General features: G+C 38.4%; 1 protein-coding gene and 1 long non-coding RNA gene across 2 annotated transcripts; one reads left to right on the forward strand and one right to left on the reverse strand.

Moving 5' to 3' along the window:
* Nucleotides 1-2,895: 2,895 nt before the first annotated feature.
* LOC126611915 (uncharacterized) lies at nt 2,896-4,626 on the reverse strand. Its single transcript, XM_050280228.1, has 3 exons — nt 3,534-4,626; nt 3,298-3,392; nt 2,896-3,210 (listed from the first exon to the last, which is right to left on the reverse strand). Exons 1-3 carry the CDS (start codon nt 4,564-4,566, stop codon nt 2,896-2,898), a joined length of 1,443 nt encoding a protein of 480 aa, XP_050136185.1. The 5' UTR covers nt 4,567-4,626.
* A 14,245-nt stretch (nt 4,627-18,871) lies between these two features.
* Nucleotides 18,872-19,927, forward strand: LOC126611552 (uncharacterized). Its single transcript, XR_007618895.1, has 2 exons — nt 18,872-19,283; nt 19,362-19,927. It is a non-coding gene; the product is annotated as an uncharacterized LOC126611552 (long non-coding RNA).
* The last annotated feature ends 717 nt before the right edge of the window (nt 19,928-20,644 follow it).

The raw sequence follows: 20,644 nt of genomic DNA on the forward strand, positions 1-20,644 counted from the left end.
AGAGCTAACACACAAGTTCCTAGAAACCTGCACATTACCTGGAGGACGAGGATGCTCGAGCGAGAGAGAAGGAAGCCATCTATCACACCAAACTCTAACATTAGCCCCATTCAAAATTTGCCAATGGGCACCCTGAAGGAGGATGTCGCGGCCCACTAAAAGACTGGACCAACCCCAGAAGGCCCGACCTCCTCGAGTGGCCTTAAGAAACGAACAGTGGGGGAAATAATGGGCTTTAAGAACTTGCGCCCATAAGGAGTTAGGATCCACCACCAGTCTCCAACATTGTTTAGCAATGAGGGCATCATTAAAATCCTTGAAATTACGGAAGCCCATACCCCCCATTTTCTTCGGCATTCCCAAAATCTCCCGAGAAACCCAATGTATCCCCTTATTCCTCCCTTGATTCCCCCACCAAAAATCAGCAATTAAAGAGTCCAGTTTGGAGCATAGAGTAGTAGGGAATTTAAATAAATTCATAGGATACGAGGGAATAGCTTGAAGCACAGCCTTAATCATAATCTCTTTTCTCGCTTGTGAGAGAGTGCATTGTTTCCAGCCTTGAATTTTTTCTAAGATCCTCCCCTTGACATAAGCAAGGCCATGCTTCTTAGAGCGGTTCCAGATAGAGGCCAAACCCAAGTACTTCCCCGGGTCATCCACCAAATGCATGCCAAGAACTTGACTAAGCTCCTCAGCTGTACCCCCCGGAATGTTAGCACCAAAGAAGATACAAGATTTCTGAAGATTCACTTGTTGTCCATACGCCAAGCAATAATCAGCAAGTATCTTAACAAGATTCTCACAATTTTAACGATCCGCCCTAAGGAAAAGCAGAGTATCATCGGCAAAAAATAAGTGTGAAATAACCGGGCCAGCAGGATTCATACAGATGCCCCTAAGATCCCTTCTATCAACCGCCACTTGGATAAGTCGAGATAACACTTCACTAACAAGGAGAAACAGATACGGGGATAGAGGGTCGCCCTGCCGAATCCCCCTAGAAGGAATAAACCGCCTACCCGGCTGTCCATTCAGAATAACCGCAAAATCAACAGATTTCACACACCCTATCACTAGAGAGGTCCATCTCGTGCAAAATCCCATCTTCTCCATTACCGCCTCCAAGAATCCCACTCCACTCTATCATAGGCCTTATGCATATCCAGCTTTATTCCCATCTCAAACAGACGTTTCGCTTTCCGGAACTTTAGAAAGTGGAACAATTCATGAGCTATGCCAATGTTATCCTGGATTTGTCTCCCCGCCACAAACGCATTCTGCATGGGAGAGATGATGTCTGGAAGCATAGGTTTGAGACGATTAGCCAGCACTTTAGAAAGAATCTTATAAGAATAGTTGCATAAACTGATGGGCCTAAACTGTCCCACAGATTCAGGAATTTTCACCTTTGGGATTAGAAAAATATGTGTAGAATTAATTCGTTGAGGAGAGCTAACACCATTCACAATATCCCTCACACAGCATTAACCTCCGAAACTAAGGAGTCCCAGAAAGACTGATAGAACACACCCTGGAATCCATCAGGACCCGGGGTTTTCAGACCCCCCATTTGGTTAGCAGCAAGTTTGATTTCATTTTCCGTAATCGGGCCCATCAACACATCATTCATCTCCCTAGTCACAGAGCATTGAATACAATCTAAGACCTGATGCCAATCACGAGGCCCAGTAGAAGTAAAAACAGTGGTGAAATGTTCCTCAACCAAGTTCCGAATCGCCTCCTGATTGTCGATCCAGTCATCATTCCCATTTTTTATCTGTAGCACACTATTTCTCCGACGTCTTTGAAGCGTGGATTGATGAAAAAAAGCTGTATTAGCATCCCCTTCCCGAAGCCACCTGACCCTAGATCTCTGATGCCAGTAGCTTTCTTCAATCTCCCACAACCGGTCAAGTCTTTCAGACATCACCTTAATTTCCTCCCAATTTGAATTCCAATCAAATTGTAACTGATCAAGTTTATGGACAAGGCATTCCATCTCCCTCCCCCGCGCCTTAAACTCATACCGACTCCATTTAATAAGCTGTGCTCGACACAAATTCATCTTTTTCTTCCACCGAGAGATCCCATCGCCACCAAACGAACGTCTCCAACAACTATCAACAATCTTTTTACAACGGATCTCCTTAGTCCAAAAAGCTTCAAAACGAAATAGCTTTTTCAACCTATAATCCCGGGGGTGATTTTGAATGATTAGAGGGCAATGATCAGATCCCATAACCGTGCTGTGAGTAACAGAAGTATTAGGCCATTTATCCAACCAGAGCCGATTTGATAACCCACGATCTAATCTCTCCTCCACTAATTGCCCATTCCTCGTGCCCCTCTAAGTGAAACAAGGCCTATTAAAATCTAAATCCAGTAATTCCGCACCATTCATAAAGTCTTCAAGAAACCGAGGTCTGTTATATAACACAGCCGTTCCCCCAACCTTTTCAAAGTCCCAAAGGAATTCATTAAAGTCACCTCCACAAAGCCAAGGAAGATTAGAAGGGCCAAACCTATTCCTCATCCACCCCCAAAATTCAGCCTTCTCAACCCTATAGGCCGTTCCATAGACCCAAGTGACTCGGGTCCAGCACTCCTCGCCCACCATCCGAGTCCGAGCATCAATTATATGCTTAGAAGAGTAGTCCACTTCCACCTCCAACGAATCGTCCCACCACATGCTCAGACCTCCCGCTCGTCCAATAGGCGTAACATGAAAACCATTAGAATACCCTATACGACGTTTAACTCCTTCAATTCTATGATCCTTCATTTTCGTTTTAGATAGAAAGATCATAGAGGGTCTATATTTGCGAATCAACCCATGAAGGGCCCGAACTACTGTGTCCGACCCAAGACCACGGCAGTTCCACAAGATGTAAATCATGGTTCCCTTGCGGCTGTTGTGCCACAACAGCCGCCACCACCCAAAGAGAATACACCTTTTCCTTTCGCCTGCCTTCTGCTGTTCTGTAATTCAGACCCCACTTGAACTTGCTTCCCAAGTTCCTGATGCTCATCGGGGACCTTTAACGAAGCCTCGTTCACCGAAGTAGTGTGTTCCACCTCTAAACAGTTCCCACTGCCTTCCAAACTACATTCGCCCACCTTATTCTTCTTTTGGCCCCCATGCTCCAACTGATATGGTTCCCTTTTTGAACTCCTTCGAATAATGCTATCTTGCAGGTCCTCTCTGAGCTACCAAGCCCCAAAGAATGGAGACTCAGTTTGGGATAAATCGACATTCACTATCATCCGAGGCTGATAATGGGTATATAGGGAAACCAATTGTCCTGGGTTACTCTCCACCCCCAAGCTCGCAGAAATTTGGACTCCCTCATCGTCAATCTCATGGATCATCACGGCCTGAGTGTCGAGACCTGGGTTTTGAGACACAGATAGTGGACTGGGTCTGTTGCCCAATTACCCCAAGCCCAAGACCACTTAATGTGGCGTTATAAGGGGAGTTTGGTCCGCAATCCATCGCCCCGTGACGCATCCTTGATTGTCCGATCGATTACGAATTCTCTGCCATTTCCTACTCCCACTTCTTAAATTGTGTGCCTCGTCCTGCTGATGAGGGCCCCGCAACCCTCCCATAGACCGCCCAGTTTCCATCCCCTCTATAGCCCGCACGCGCCGCTGAGAATTAGTCCCTGAGCCTCCCCTAGTAGCTCCAGCAACTCTCATTTCCCCTACATTTAGTGATAGTGGGTGTTGAACCTTTACTTCATCACGGATTGGAGCAGTTCTTGTCCATTCGCCATAGGTAGCAACATTCCCTTGCCTAGGAAGACCAGAGCATTTAGTGTTAGCATGGCCAATCCTTCCACAGCGATAGCAGAAATCCTGTAGTCTTTCATAACGAAATTCAATCCACGTATCTCTGTTGTTATCCCGTGGTATCCAGCATCCTGGAATCAAAGGCTTCTCAGAATCGACAACCACCTTAACACGAAGAAAACCTCTAGCTTTGGCAGGGTCCTCCATTTCCACAAACTCTCCAATTTCCTTAGCTAACCGTCGCACATTTAATTCAGTACTGAGGGAGAGAGGGACCCCCCGAATTTGTATCCAGAATGGGACCAATGCCATTTGAATATCCTCTATGGCTAAGTCTGGTGACCAACGCTTCACATAAAAGTTCAGTTTCATTACAGCCCAAGGTACCTGATTCAGAATCTTCAGTGCCGTAATCTCATCCTGTGCTGTAATGATATAGGTATTGTCGTGGACCCATTTAATCTCCAAGACCCCCAGATCCTTCCAAGCCGAGAGCAAGATATTCCTGACCCCCCACTTATTCAAAGATTTTCTCGTCAGCGCCGCCCCTACAAGCTTGACCCCACTTTCCATGGTTGACAGATCTAAAGAATGCTCCAGATGCACCACCAAATTCTCCACATCCGACCGCTCCATTTTTCTTCTTTCGTTCTGAATCCGAGCTTCCTTTATATCACAATTTAGAGCGAAAACTAGACTACCACTCTGACAATAAGTAGGTCTCCTGATGCTGAAAATGAAACTTGAAATTTCAAGAAATTGTCCCCCCATATCCCTTCTGATCAGGTTCACAGTAAGAAGATAAAAGAAGGCTAAGACAAACAGGATATGCAGAGTACAATGCCTAGTAAAGTCCGCCGAGCATTTAAGATCACTAAATAATGACCTTCTAAGAGTAGTTGGAATACCCAGGGCTTCAATTAATGCAGGGGAAGAAAGTGGGTATGAAATTTGCCCAACCCCCTTCATTACAACAGGAGAGGCGCAATCAAACCTCAAGGAAGGAACCACAGAGGGGTAGGTGAAACTCTAACCCCAACCCCAAAATCAGAACACAGACCTAGAAAGGAAAATAAATACTTGATGACGGAACAGCAGATCAGAGCAAGAAGAGGAAATTAACTCTCACAGAGGAGAGAAAAACACTCACCACGGAGGTCTCTCATCGAGGAAAGCAATCAGCGGCATATCTTAGGATTTTAAAATTTTAAGGACTCTCCCATTGGAGGCAATATTCCGTTAGGGAAACAAAGATTCCTTAAATGAGTACTCAAAAGTGGTGATGGGAGTTCCTAATAGGGATTTCTATTGGAGATGCTTTAAAGAACGTAATCCGCAAACCAAACAGGTTATAAATGTTTTTTCAAATGAAGTGTAACCAGAAACATTGACCTAGTGTCCCTATATATGAGGACTACGTTTTTTCAAATGAAGTGTAACCAGACACATTGACCTAGTGTCCCTATATGTGAGGACTATGAGACTTCCAATAGGAGTCCTCAAAGCTGTCCTTACCACCGTATGTCTCTATATATGAGGGCTATGAGACTTCCTATAATATAGAAACTCGTCGGAGTATCCACATAAATCCTCATATATAGGGACTCCATAGTGGGGACAGAGGTTGATTTTGAGTAGAATAGACAGTTGCGTCAGACATGGCCCCACATCACCTTATTCTTTTGGATTTAACTTCGCTGCTAAAGAATTCAGCAGCTACTGTTGCTTATACCCAATCCCGGTTGGACACGTGTCCAAGTTTTTATTTTTTTAATTAAAACTTGGACACATGTCCAACCGGAATTGGGTGTAAGCAGCAGCCAAGTCCAGTTCAATTTTTCTTTTTTTCAACCGATAGGAAAACGGTCTAGATAGATTGTTGGTTCTTTTTGTTTTGTTTAGAACAATGGCCACAATACTCCAACTAAGTTAATAATGATTTTTTTTTAATCTTTTAGTCCCTACATTTAGGGATTATTCTATAAGGACCTCTTATAGGAGATAATATTCTTTTAAGGATCCGAATATTCCTTTAAAGTCTTTAAATGAGTCCTAAAAAATGGTGGTAGAGTCCCTAAAATAGAGACTCTCATTGGAGATGCTCTAAATGCGTAGAGTCCCTAAAATAAAGACTCTCATTGGAGATGCTCTAAATGCTTCCAAATCTTTAAGTCTTACCCCTACTACTCTTGTCAAATATGTGTATGCTATATTTTTCTCTAATGACCCATTCTTATATTAGTTTCTAGTTTTTTTTTTTGGTTGTTTTTTTTAATCTCATATTCATTCCTAGTTTGTTATTTGTGATATTCTAAGGGCACGTTTACTGATAAAGAAGGGGTAGCATTCACATTCTTGTGTTTACAGACGACCAAGGAATGAAAAAAAACTAGTGTACTTGAGTATCTCATACCTAAAAAAGTTCAAGGTATAAGATTATTATAGAGAAGACGTGTCCATCCTGTATTTAATTATTAATATTCAGATTCTTCGATAACCTATATTTTTCTCATGAAAAGTAAATATGACCTAAACGTAACTATAGACTCTGTCAATAAATCTTAATCAACTTTGTTTTCAGTAGAAGTACACAATTGATTTTGACCAGAACTAATCGTATTCAATTAGTACATCGATTTGATGTGAGGTTAAAACCCTGAACCGTCCAAAACTTGAGTCGAATGGACCACCTCCCACATTTGCATGATTGTTTCAAGTTCGAAATGAACCAAGAAAAAAAAGGGAAAATTCCAAGTCGAAAGGAGGTGCCAAGTGCCACTGCCAACTAGCAACCCAATTCGGTGCCCAACTAAGTTGACCAAACCAACTCAACTCCAGTTTGTTCGACAACACCACTTCCCTTATTGCTTTTGTTTACTTTTGGCTCTAACTTTTCTTTAAGTGAAAGGGAAGGGAGAGGCTGGGAATGCTGAGCTTAATTAGTATTTCTCTGATTAATGGACGTGTGGCAGGCAGAATGTGGGGTTGGTGCCTAAAGTTGGTATTCCTGGCCAATGAGGACCGCAGAAGGCAGCCCAGTCATCTCAATGTTACATTAACAATTATCATGACCACGTATTCACCGTGCACCCATTAATTTAACAACTTTTTGGTGAGAGATGCCAGATGGTTGTGATTTAGCAAACACAAAATATATTCTAGTTTCAAAAGTTGGTCTAACTTCTAACTAGCATTATTCTTTCTCATATACATTAGTCAATGAAATATCTAAACTTGGTCATAGTAAATACACCCAATAATGTTGATATTATTATACCAAAATTGTCCTTAACGGTGTGGACGTTAAATTACACTGTAATCGTACAAATTGAGAGCATCTCCAAAGGAAGGAAATGCCAAATATAAAACATCAAACAATATTTGATGGCTTATGTGGCAATTGGACATTTTGTACAATTTGTTGCTCCACCCGACATGTTAAATAATAATGTCTTTATAAAATTTTCCATCTCCTTGTGGGATCCAATTACTGAAATAACCAATCAAATACTCGGAGCACACAATATTTATTATATAATTGCATCACGTTTATTAAAAAATCATTAAATAAATGTGACAGTTGCTATGAAATTTGACAACATAAGGTTTTGTCTTCAATTGACTCAGGGCCACCGCCACGTAAGAAATTGAAGGCTCAATTTGAGAGAGTTTGTTGTTACTTTTTACAATTGCAAGTCTATGTGGTAGTTTTGACATTTCCTTTGGAGATGGTATAAGGTTACATAATTATCTAAACATTACATTTTTTTAGAACAAACAATATTTTTACATTAAGGGGGTAGGGAAGTAGGTTAAGCCTCATAACGAGCTAGCAATAATGTGGTTCAAATTCGTTTTTGGCGAGAATCGAACTTAAGACCTGTCACTTACAAGTGAAGATGAATAACACTAAACCATAGTACTAAATCACATCTTAACATTATGTTTAATTACACCAAATGATATTGGTATTACTGTCACATCCCGGCCCGAGCCCCCACCACATCCCAGGCTCGACTCCGCCGTAGCACGATATTGTCCGTTTTAGGCCCCGACCACGCCTTCACGGTTTTGTTTCTGGGAACTCACACGAGAACTTCCCAGTGGATCACCCATCATGGGATTGCTCTCGCACAAACTCGCTTAACTTCGGAGTTCCGATGGAACCCGAAATCAGTGAGCTCCCAAAAGGTCTCGTGTTAGGAAGAGGTGGACATATACATATAAGGCTTAGAGGATCCACTCCCTTGAGCGATGTAAGATGTTACAATTACTATATCCAGATTGCCATTTATGGTGTGGACGTTAAATTATATTGTTAATGTAGTATATTGTAGTTAGAAGTTATTGCATTGCAGTTTAACATTCAATTAAATGATACTGATACCTTACTTTTTATTAAGATACCGTAAACGGACTCTTCCTTAAATTACACTATGAAGTCGTTTTGTGCATAATCATCATGTATTTGGGAAATCTAGAAGGGCTCGTTTGGTTGACAAAATAAGTTGCATGGGATGCAACTCTCAATCTCATTTCAAAGAGATTAGATTACTAACTAGGAATGGATTTATAAAGCATGGACATTATTCCTATTCATGTGTTTGTTAATAATTAAATATTTGAAATAAATAAGTATGATTGTCATTTGTGTATTTACTAAGAGCATCTTCAGTGCTCTTTAGAGACAATCACTGTATAAAACCAGTATAAAATAAATATAGGAGCAAACTGAATTTCCAATGAATCGAAAAGTGAGTCTTAAAGTATAAGAACTCACCGAATACTTAGTATATGTATCTATACGGTATGTATCTATACAGAAGGATAGATGACGGAACTAAAATGGTGGAGCCCGTTAGGCAATTTGAGGAGAAAAAATGGGCCACCAACTTAAGTGCTGCTGTGCAGCAAGAATTTCACTTACCAGGGACGCGCGAGTGCTGTTGGAGTTGCAAGACAACTGCAAGCGTGGGTCCCAGCGCGTATGGGGTTTTTTTTTCTTCGTTTCAACAGTTTTCAAATGAAGGGTCAAGATTCATTTTGGCTTTCAAAAAGGCCAAAGAGCAAAAAAGAAAAGCAAAGGAGGCGGATGAGGGTAGAGCAAACAATAAAAGCAAAGGAGGTGGATGAAGGTAGAGCAAAAAATAAAGAGAATTTTAATGAAAAATTATATTTTTACACTAAAAAGTCAATCCTGATACTATTTGTCACAGCCCGTTCCGGAATTTCATTTCCGAGGACGTGAAGTTACGAAATTACCCTTGGTCGTCAAGTGGGGTTGTGTGTATGTGTCAACTTAATTAAGTTGACACATACACACAACCCCACTTGACGACCAAGGGTAATTTCGTAACTTCACGTCCTCGGAAATGAAATTCCGGAACGGGCTGTGACACTATTTATTTTACGCTTTATTTTATCCTTATTGTTAAAACTCAATGTTTTCAAGTTATTTTCATTAGTTTTCAAATTATTTTCATTAGTTTCCAATCAAATTATCACATAAAATCGTAAAAACTTCAAATTTAGAGATTCTACTATAAGGACTCACCCATTGGAGGCAATATTCCTTTAGGGACACAAAGATTTCCTCTAAGTCCCTACATGAGTCCTCATATGTGGTGGTTGGAGTCCCTATATAAGAATTAATGTGCGAAGGCGGCCAATATATAAACCATATACAGTAAAACCTTCATAAATGAATGTTTGATAAAATAATAATACAGTTAAATAATAAAATCTTCTAGTCCCAACTCGAGCCTATGCACTAAGATAATAACCTCGCTAAATGCATAAGATAATAATTTTTTCCAAAAATACTTTAAGGCCCAATGAGTGTATAAAATAATAACTGATGAAATACTTGAAAGAAATAACGCATAAAATTCATAATACTATGCTTAAGAATTTTTACTTAACAACTTCTATTTTCTCATTTCAAATTTTTCTCAAAATATGCTTCAGTTTTGCCTTATATTTTTACCTAAACTTAACTGAGACTCATCTCTAACTTTTTGCCTTTTCTAAAGTCTTTATCTCACCAGTCAATGCAATTTTTTGTACTCTTTTCAAATGAGACGCCATAGAGAAACAAGATATGACAATTGTAATGATTTGAAGTCTCTGAGATTACTTGTATATATAGAGAATTATGTTCTATGTACATAAAACATCTTGAAACACTTTATCTTCTAGAGGATTAATTTTTTAAAATAATCTTAAAAAAAATTTAAACCCTAAACGCTATACCTGTATCTTTAATTTTTTTTATAAGATAAGATACATGTATTTATAAATTTTTTTTGGTGGGTGGGTTTTTTTTTTTTTTTTTTTTTTTTTTTTGTGTGTGTTGGGGGGGGCTAAATCTGAGTATTCAACACTTTCTCGTACCTAAAAGCGTTACGATGTGAGGTTGTTTATCCAATACTCGATCCTTCATAAAACCATTCCTTTATATTCTCACACACTCTCATAATAAGTATCGGAATTGCACAATCATCATATATCCATTCACACTGACAAATTAAACCTAATTATCCGAATACAATCTCAATCTGATAATCCAAATAATAGAAAAAAACAGATATGAATTTTGGTTGATTAATTTAGTTTTCTACACCCTATAACATGTACAAAAACTACTTCCCTCGTGTTTTTTGTTTTTTGTTTTTTGGGTTTTCCTCTTTGTGTCTTGGCTCAAGTGTCTTTTATGGGTCCTGCGTAATCAACTTATGTCACCTAAGGCCCGACTCTCTATTTGGGTTCCTTTTCGGTCCAAGTTACCTTTTTTTTTTTTTTTAATTTTATTATTTTTAGTCTTTGGAGAGAATTTAGGCTAAGTTACAGTCTACACAATGTGTTGGTCATAATTCGGTATTAAGCTTGCTTTTTAGGGAACTTAACTTAAAACTTTTCATTTAAAAGTGAAAATGAATATCATCATATTATTAGAAATGGGTCAAACTTAACCCTGGAGTCTATTGCCACTTTATGTTTCACTTGGCACAATCCGGATCGGATTGGTTTCATCTCAAAACCACAGCAGAAAGAACGGTTTGATTTTGAAAACATTTAAGGAAACCGAACCAACTCAAACGGATGTTAAATAGTTTGGTTTGGTTTGGTTCAAGTTGTTTGAGCTTAAACCCCATTTTTCCTCATTTTCTCAACTTTTTAAGCTCAATTCCAGTAACAAAAAATCAATGATCTGCTACAAAATTTTCTTCTAGTAAATCAAACCATCCTCAATTCAACGTAATAATAAACCGATGTTTAGTAACTGTTATAGTTACAACTTAAAGATCTTGAATGTTCCATAGACCTTCAATGTCATCATCCATACCAACCTTCAATGTCATCATCCATACCAACCTTCAATGTCATCATTCATACCAAGTTATTAGCTAATAAGAAGACCACATGTAAAATAAAATCATTTAAATACATGTTGACTTTTGTATTTTAGGTAGGATCCCCAATTGATATGTAATCCTGTGTATTCTCATGTAATCACTTGTAATTAGTCTCTTTCCATTTATGTTAGGGTTGTACACCTTTAAATACCTCTTATTGAGAAGAATACATCAAAATTCAAAGCATTCTCTTCTTGGCACCAGGGCCAGGTCAAAAAAAACAAAAAACAAAAAACAAAAAAAAAAACCCTAGCTAGATAGCATTATTGCGGCTCAGCCGTGTTTGGTTCGCCTTCCTTGATTGGCGAGCAATTATCATCGTTGCTATCCCTCGATCAACGAGCGACTGTTGTCGTTGCTACCCTATCTAAATTCGAAATGAACAGTGAGCGATGTTGTCATTGCTGACCCGAATCTATTGAATCGATTCCCTCCATTGTGTGACGAACTAGACCTATTGCCCCGTATCGTTGCAGCCCGACCCGATTTCGCACTAGACCACGACCCCACCGCAACTGATGTCCCACCATGCCCAGAATCCCCGAACTCAATACAAATTTGTTGTTCTGATTGCAACCCTGAGATTTAATCCGTACCCACATCAAACCATCTTGCTTGACTGACTTCTGTCAGCCGCGAAGAACCCACCATCACCATTGCTACAACTCGCTTTGAACATTGTTGCTATTGTCCTTGCTGTATTCTCTGTGTGATTGAATCACCCACACCACCGCTGCTGTTTGAAGAAAGGAAGAAGAAAAAAAAGGAAAAAAATGAGAGGAAAGAAACAAAAGGAAAAAGGAAAAGAAAAAAGAAAAGAAAAGAAAAGAAAAAGGGAATCAAAAGTCCACGAGAGAGAAAAGAATTGGTTGGTTATTAGGCTTCTTTTTTTTTCCTTCTTCGGCCATCCTAATTACAGTCTAGCTTAGGCATGGTTTATTTGGGCTTAGACTTTATTAATCAGTTACTCACGTTGCACCCAGAGCAATGGTAAGCCGAACTTATGGGACCAATAGTGACCGGTTCAAGTTACATGCATTGGTTGCCGAAGCTAAGGTAGATTCTGACCATACAAGTAATGATGGTAAGACTTTAAAAGTTTCTACATCTGTTATGAATAGTACATGGATAATTGATTCTGGTGCTACTGAACATATGACTTGTGATTCTAAACATGTATAAACCTTAAAACCATCCATAGTTAGTGTTGCCAATGGTAATGTTGTCCCCATTATTGGAGAAAGATATGTCTCCCTCTCTGATACCCTAAATCTTGACTTCATACTTGTTGTTCCTTCCCTTGACTATAATTTATTGTATGTTGCTCAAATAATTGTCGCCTTGTTATTTTTTGGCCTTCATTTTGTGTTTTTAAGGACATTCGAACTCACAAGACAATTGGTTATGGTATTAGGAGGGGAAAGCTCTACTACTTGGAGTTGACATCGAACAGTTCTCAAAATTTGATTCAAGTTCTTGCCGTGGAAGGATCTCATGGGGAGAACGATAAAGCTTCGAAGGTATGGTTGTGGCATCATCAACTTGGACATGTTTCTTTCGACTATTTACGAAGGTTGTTTCCTAGCCTATTTGTTAACCTTGACGTGTCTAGATGAAATGGCTAAAAGTCATCGTACTTCATTTCCATCTAGTATGAATAAAAGTTTAGTTCCATTTATGATAATTCATTCTGATGTTTGGGGGCCATCTAAAACTGCTACATTTAGTTGTTCGTTACTTTCATTGATGATTGCACACGTATGACTTGGGTCTATTTGATGAAGTCCAAAAGTGAAGTTCCTTATTTGTTTCAGTAGTTTTATAAAATGGTATAGGTACAATATAAGTCACATATACAGGTTCTCAGGAGTGATAATGGCGGTGAATATGTTAACTTTGACCTTCGTGCCCTTATTGATCATTATGTCATTGTTCATCAAACCACATGCCCATATACTCCACAACAAAATGGGGTTGCAAAACACAAGAACCGTTAGCTTTTGGAGGTTGTTCGTGCTTTTTTGCTCGAGGCTCATCTTCTATTATCCTATTAGGGAAAAGCCCTTACCTCAGCTGCGTATCTAATTAATCGTGTTATATCCCGATTTGTTGATTTTCAAATACCGCTTTAGGCTCTCTCTTCACACATTAATGCTCATTCGGTCCCTAATCTTCCACCTTATGTGTTTGGTTGTGTGGCCTTCGTTTATCTCCATAAACAGAAAATGAGTAAGCTTGAACCTTGGGCCTTTCGGTGTGCGTTTATGGGGTATGCCTCAAATAAAAAAGGATATCATTGTTATCACCCTCCGACGAAAAAGTTGTTTGTTACTATGGATGTTGCCTTTCATGAGAACAATATGTACTTTGCCAATCCCGAGGCTTCACTTTAGGGGGATAATCAAATAGAAGTTTAAACTCTTGATTATACTATTCCGGAGACAGATTATGTGAATGTTTTGGATTTAAGTGGTGATGTCTTGGAAATAAGTGGTGATCATTCACAAGAAAATAATAATGTGAATGAATTGGAAGTAAGTGGTAATATCTTGGAGACAAGTAGTGATCCTTCACATGGAAACAATGTTGAAAACTTTGAAAGTAACGAGTTGACTGTACTAGATAACTCATAGTCTTCCTCTCCGCCTGACAGCTCACTACTAGTTTCCTCACCAGCGGACAACCTTGTGTCACCAACTACCTCACAATCGATCTCACCGCCCTTGAGCCCCAATAACCATAATCAATCAGCTTCGATCCCGGATGCACCACTGCCATGTCGCCTTCCTGATCGTGTAAATCGAGGTATTCCTAAACCTACTTATGAAGCTGGCCCTAAATGAAAAACTAGGTATCCAATGAATAAGTCCAATCCTAAGTCCAATGTGTTATACCAATTAACTAATTATGTGTCTACCAGTCACCTGTCAAAATCAAATAAGTCATTTGTGTATCAATTATCTACTGTATCTACTCCTAACAATGTGCATGAGGCTTTAGCTGATCCACGTTGGCAAGCAGCAATGAATGAAGAGTTGAAGTCTTTGAAGAAGAATGCTACCTAGGAGATCACAGACTTGCCATCTGATAAGAAACATGTGAGTTTATAATGTGAAGTATAAAGCTAATAGGACGGTGAATCGCTTCAAGGCAAGACTAGTAGCAAAAGGATACACTTAAAAATATAGAATTGACTATTTAGATACATTTGCTCATGTGGACAAGATCAACACAATTTGTGTTTTGTTGTCCTTGACTGCAAATCTTGATTGGCCTTTACAACAGTTCGATGTGAAGAATGCCTTCTTGCATGGAGATTTGACATAAGAGATTTACATGGATCTTCCACTTGGATGTAATGCTCCAGATAAATACAAAAGAAAGGTATGTAGGTTGAAGAAATCTTTGTATAGCTTGAAGCAGTCCTCTTGAGCATGGTTTGGAAGATTCACAAAACCTATGAGAGCATTTGGTTACAAACAAAGTAACTCTAATCATACTTTGCTCCTGAAAAGACAGAATGAGATGTTTACTGCACTTATTGTGTATATAAATGATATGGTGGTAACAGGTAATGATCCAAAAGAACATGTGGCCTTGCAAAGATACTTGTCTACACAATTTGAAATAAAGGACCTTGGATCCCTGAAATATTTTTTTAGGGATTGAGGTATCGAGAAGCAATTTTGGAATTTTCTTGTCTCAGAGGAAGTATATTATTGATTTGTTGCACGAAATTGGCATGTCAGCTTGTCAATTAGTAGCTACACTATTGGAAGAAGGATTGAAGCTTAGTGTTAATCCTAATCAAGTACTAGTTGACAAAGGAAGATACCAAAGGTTAGTAGGCCGTTTGATGTATTTGACACACACAAGACTGGACCTTGCATATGCCTTGAGTGTAGTGAGTCAATACAAGCATGATCCTGGAGAACAACATATGAATGCCGTGATGAGAATATTACAATATTTGAAGGGAAGTCCGTGCAAATGAATTTTGTTTAAAAGGAATAATCACCTTAGTGTTAAAGGTTATACTGATGCATACTGGGCATGTTCGATTGACGATAGGTGCTCAACATTTGGTTACTTTACGTCTGTTGAGGGTAACTTGGTTACATGGAGAAGTAAGAAACAGAATGTGGTTGTCCGTTCCAGTGCAGAAGTCGAATGCAGATGTATGACTTTGGGGATTTGTGAAATTTTGTGGTTTAAGCTTCTGCTAAGCGATTTGGGTATACAACATAATAAGCCCATGAAATTATTTTGTGATAATAAAGCTGCTCGAGACATTGCACATAATCCGGTACAACATGATAGAATAAAGCATGTTAAAGTTGACTGGTTCTTCATAAAAGAAAAATTGGAAAGAAAAATAATTGAAGTACTGACTATAAGAACAGAATATCAGTTGGCATATATCCTCACAAAAGCTGTTTCAAGTCACAAGTTTTCAAGTTTCTTACACAAGTTGGGCATGAGCAACATATATGCAGCAACTTGAGGGGAGTATTGACTATTGTATTTTAGCTATTGTATTTTAGGTAGGATCCCCAATTGATATGTCATCCCGGGTATTCTCATGTAATCACTTTTAATTAGTTTTCTTTCCATTTATATTAGGGTTGTACACCTTTAAATACCTCTTATTAAGAAGAATATATCACAATTCAAAGCATCATCTTCTATACCAATATGTAAGTGATTTGGTTCGATTTACACCGATTTACAAAAGGCCAAAGCCGTAATCAAACCAATTCATTACGGTTTAGTTTGATTTTTAGACTGTTGGACTTTATTAGTCAAAACGAAGCAAACTGACCATGATAATTTGGATTGACCAGTTTGGTCGGTTCAGTCTGATTGATGCCCCACCCCTAGTTACATAATGACTTTTTATGGTATTTTTTTTCACATTGATTAGAAGGAAAGAGATAAAAGGGTTTAGGAGAGAAAGAAGATGGAATAAAATGACCAAAACTATTCAAAAGATTGCTCACACGCATTGCTTGTGACTAAATTTATTAGAAATGATGAGAAGTACTTCTCAGTTTTGTCATGTGTCACTATTTGACGAAAAGATATATTCTAATAGACATAGATGTAAAGATTGTAACACGGAGTGTAGGTTGTTAATTTATTCATGTAGTAATTGCACAAAATTAGAAAAAACTGTTGAACTCACTTGTGATCTTTACCTCAACGAAGACTATGTTTTTATGCAACGATGTTCTACACAAGGAAAGAGAGATATTCTACTATAAGGCCTTCCATAGTGGACCCAAAAATTAAGTGTAATACCAATAATAAAAGAATCAAATTCCTACATATTGACTTGTTATGCTTATATAACAAAAAACACAAAGGAAAGACGACTAACCTCATCTTGAACCAATAGCCATGACTACCGAAGTAGAGAGGATGAAGGCCAGTAGCAACACCTAGGTCTTCTATAATGCACCTAGCCGGATACAACTACCAAATGGAAAATTTTTGTGTTGTGTATCTAGGGTTTGCATGGACCTTAGTATTTATATTGGGCAGCACATTAGGATTCGTCCATAAAAAAAAAAACAACCCAAATCCTATACATTTCAAGCCTTTAAATTAGATATCAAATTGGTATATAAATCAAACATCCTATTACCCTTATTTGCAGTCTAAGAATGTTTAAAATATCCACGAAATTGTCAATATTTATGTCGAAAATATCCAAAAATTAAGGATCGATTGGGGGGGGGTGCAAACTTCACCCTATATCGACAAGATATAGGAAAATCAATGAATATTGATGATATTTACCAATTCACTGCAGAAATTTGTTCTAACCTATTGCAAATTTTGAACATTTTTTAATTCTTTTTTTTAGAATTGTTTTCTCTAATTATGACTAAATTTGAATGAATTAATATACCCACCATTGCAAATTTCAATAATTGCAGTCGAGGGCAACTGATATTTATATATCCATCCATCCATCCATAATTTCATAAGTTTGCATATCTATATTTCCACTTATGTCGATATTTTAAACACTGAGTCCAAGACACAAGTTTATAAGCCTAATATGATATAAGATTTTATACAGTCTTTAGCATTAAACCCTAATATCACATTCCTATTTATGACCATTTATATTTGATTTGTATTGAAAGAAAATCCAACACAATGAGCCGAAAAATGTGATTCTTAAATTTATGTTTAATATGTGAAAAGATAAATTAACCACATCTAATAAGAGAAGGACAACGACTATATGCTTACTTTGACGACTTTACTCTTGACGTCGTGAGTAGACCACATATTACCTCAAAGGAATATGACATTAGTCTGCCTTGTGGATAATAGGCTTTTGAAATACCAATATATCATGGGTACACTAGGCACCAATGATATGTCCCACTATCGAGCCATACTTGACCTAATTGTGGCAAAAAAATGACTCTTCAGAGTCTCCCCTTGGGTATCTAGTGTGCCAGTGCTCCTACCAATAGAGACCTTCATAACTACTAGCTACCAGGATTATGAAGACTAGTCTGCACCATCAAGGACTGCCTAGTATGGTCTGCAACCTCCCTTCCCAATTGCTTGCTAGGGTTTAATCTCTATAAATAATCAGGTCAAACAAAGGAAACGGTGATCGCCACTTATTATTTAAAACTATCTCAAGTTCTATTTTTCTCTCAAACTACTTAAAACTCCCCCTTTTTTTGGGTGTTCATCGACCAAGCTAACGGTGCTTGTTCTTTTGTGTAGGTAAAATTTCATCAAATCAAATGTGTATGAAATTTGCATCCATATAATATATTGAACGTATAAGTGTGATTCGTATACAACAAATGACAATAGTGAGAAAATAGATAATCAATCGTAAAAATAGAGGAAAAAAGTAGACGAGTCCCATATTTTATGTATAAAACTACTCCCATCAAACTCACATCATGTAATACAAACGAAATTTATAGTGTCTAGTGTAATACAAATAAAACTCATACTGTCTTATTCTTATATATAGATATCACACTCACCTAAACCAATGTGGAAGGCCTAAGGGGAGATTAGGTTATGCTACACAATGAGACAACCACTTACTATGTATCAAACTTAAAACAAGTATAATACATTATTTTCATCCATGTGAGTCGAACGTGAGACATCTGACTTAAAGTGACAACTAGACTGTAATACTGGTTGATATGGGTGGGTTAGCAAAACTAAAAGATAAATGAGAAAATAAAGAGTATAAAGAGAGGATGGAAATTGGAATGTGACGTAGATAGTTATAGATGAATGGATAAGGTGGGGTAATTACTAAGGGTTTGGCTTTTGGGCTTCTAGGTTGAGAGTTTTTAGATAGATTTTTAGTTTGGATTTAGTATTTATAAAACAAGGGCTAAAAATTAGATTTTTAAAAAATTAATATAGACAGGCTGGTGCAATTCCGACAGTTTTTGAGAATTAGAAACCGGAACAAGAACCATTGCAAATCGATTTAGTTCGGTTCAGTTCTGGTTCAAATTTGAACGGTTTTGGTCAACCCAGATTTTTACTATTTTTTTCATCTGATTCAGTTTAGTTTCACGGTTTTCCGATTTCTATAGGCACCCCTATCTGCAAGGCTGTAACACCACGGCGCCATCGGTTCCATGAGCAATAACATGTCTTATATCCAACTTACGCTAAATCAATCTCCCACTCTTCCATCTTTGCATTCACCACCCTTCCCTCTTAACCTTTCCAAAAGTACTTCTCCAACTGGATATCCCAACTCTTGAAATCGATCTTATCAGCATGAAAAACCACTTACTCAACTCTTCCTCCCACATCCTTCCTTTCGAATCCAAATTGCTTGACCTTTGAACTCCCTCAATTTCCATTTTTCACGAACTTTCCCAACTTTTACTCAAATCGAACTTCAAAAATTGCTATATCATTTTGTTCTAAAATAAAGCCATGCGGAGGACTTACCTTGATGGTGAGGTTGGAAAAGTCGAAGACAAAGTCTGGCAATTCGGAGAGGTCACAGTGAAGAGGGTGGTCACAGATCACATAAGAGGAGGGAAGCGTATTGCGGTAAATTGAGAGACGTGGGAGAGCCGACGGTGAGCGAGTTAGGCGAAATGTCAGGTGTGCGACGTCAAGATGAAGGAGTTCTAAGTTTGGAAGCGAGCGACAAGGTCGAGGTATTGAGTTTGAAATTTGAAGTCTGGAGGCTGAAAGCAGGTTATTGACTATTGAGTCTGGAGTCTGGAGTCCGGAGTCCGGAGAAAGGAGGGGAAGATGGGTGTATTAGTTTGGTATAATGTAATACAAAAACGAGGTCATTTTAAGGGTTTTGATGGATTTGGATCCTCTCATGAGCCAATGGAGATTATCCTCCTGACCAATCATTGTAGGCCGTTGGAAGAAAATTTTAAGGGTTTTGATGGATTTGGATCCTCTCCTGAGCCAATGGAGATGATAATCTCCTGAGCCAATGTAGAGGATCCTCCTGACCAACCATTGTGAGCCGTTGGATTTTCATCTAGCGGCTATAATTATTATAACTTTAAAATGACCTCCCCGTTTATAGCCGTTAGATAAAAATCTAACGGCCCATAATGCTTGGTCAGGAGGATCCTCTCCATTGGCTCAGGAGAGGATCCAAATCCAATTTTGATGTTCTGTTTAGTTCGTTTGAACCACTAAAATTGAAACTGAATCAATAAATTATAGTTTGGTTTGATTGTTTTACAATTCGATTTAATTTGGTATTCGATTTCGTTTTTCTTTCTTTTAGAGCAATTATAGCCCTCTCTTTTAGGCTGGCCCAAAGTCTACCCCAGTTTGTAGGCCGGCCCAAAATGGGCTAAGGTAGGAACCGGCCTATCTGGCGTCATGCTGATGCCAATGAACAACGGATTTTTTTTTTATGCATCAGGCGCGTGGAAAACACTCGCGTGTGGGCGTGCGTCCCCGACAACGTGACAGAGGCCAGGCCTACGCTGCAGGCTCACTAAAAGGGCGCAGGACATGGGCCACGTGGCTTGGCTACGGCCGTTGGATTTCCAACGGTAAAAAAAAATTGAATTTCAAACCCAACGGCTAGTGACGTGGCAAAATTTGGGCCGTCCAATTCCTAGATTAACGGTCCAGGTTTTTCGACCAAAAAACTTGAAGAAAAAAAAATGTCAGAATTATTACCGTTGGCCACGTGTCCAATTTTTGGCGGTTGGATTTCAATCTTTTTGAAATCTAACGGTTCAAACTAATTAACTTAATAAAAATTATTAAAAATTGTTTAAAAATACAAAAAAAAAAAAACAATTTTTTTTCTTCTATAAGTACCTAACCATCATACTTTCTGATAATGACACGTAACGTAACAAAATTAGTTAAAAATCATATCCGAAATTAAAAATAAAATTATTTTGTAAAAAAATTAATAATATTTT

The sequence above is a fragment of the Malus sylvestris genome, chromosome 17, assembly GCF_916048215.2.
Source record: "Malus sylvestris chromosome 17, drMalSylv7.2, whole genome shotgun sequence".
NCBI lineage: Eukaryota > Viridiplantae > Streptophyta > Magnoliopsida > Rosales > Rosaceae > Malus > Malus sylvestris.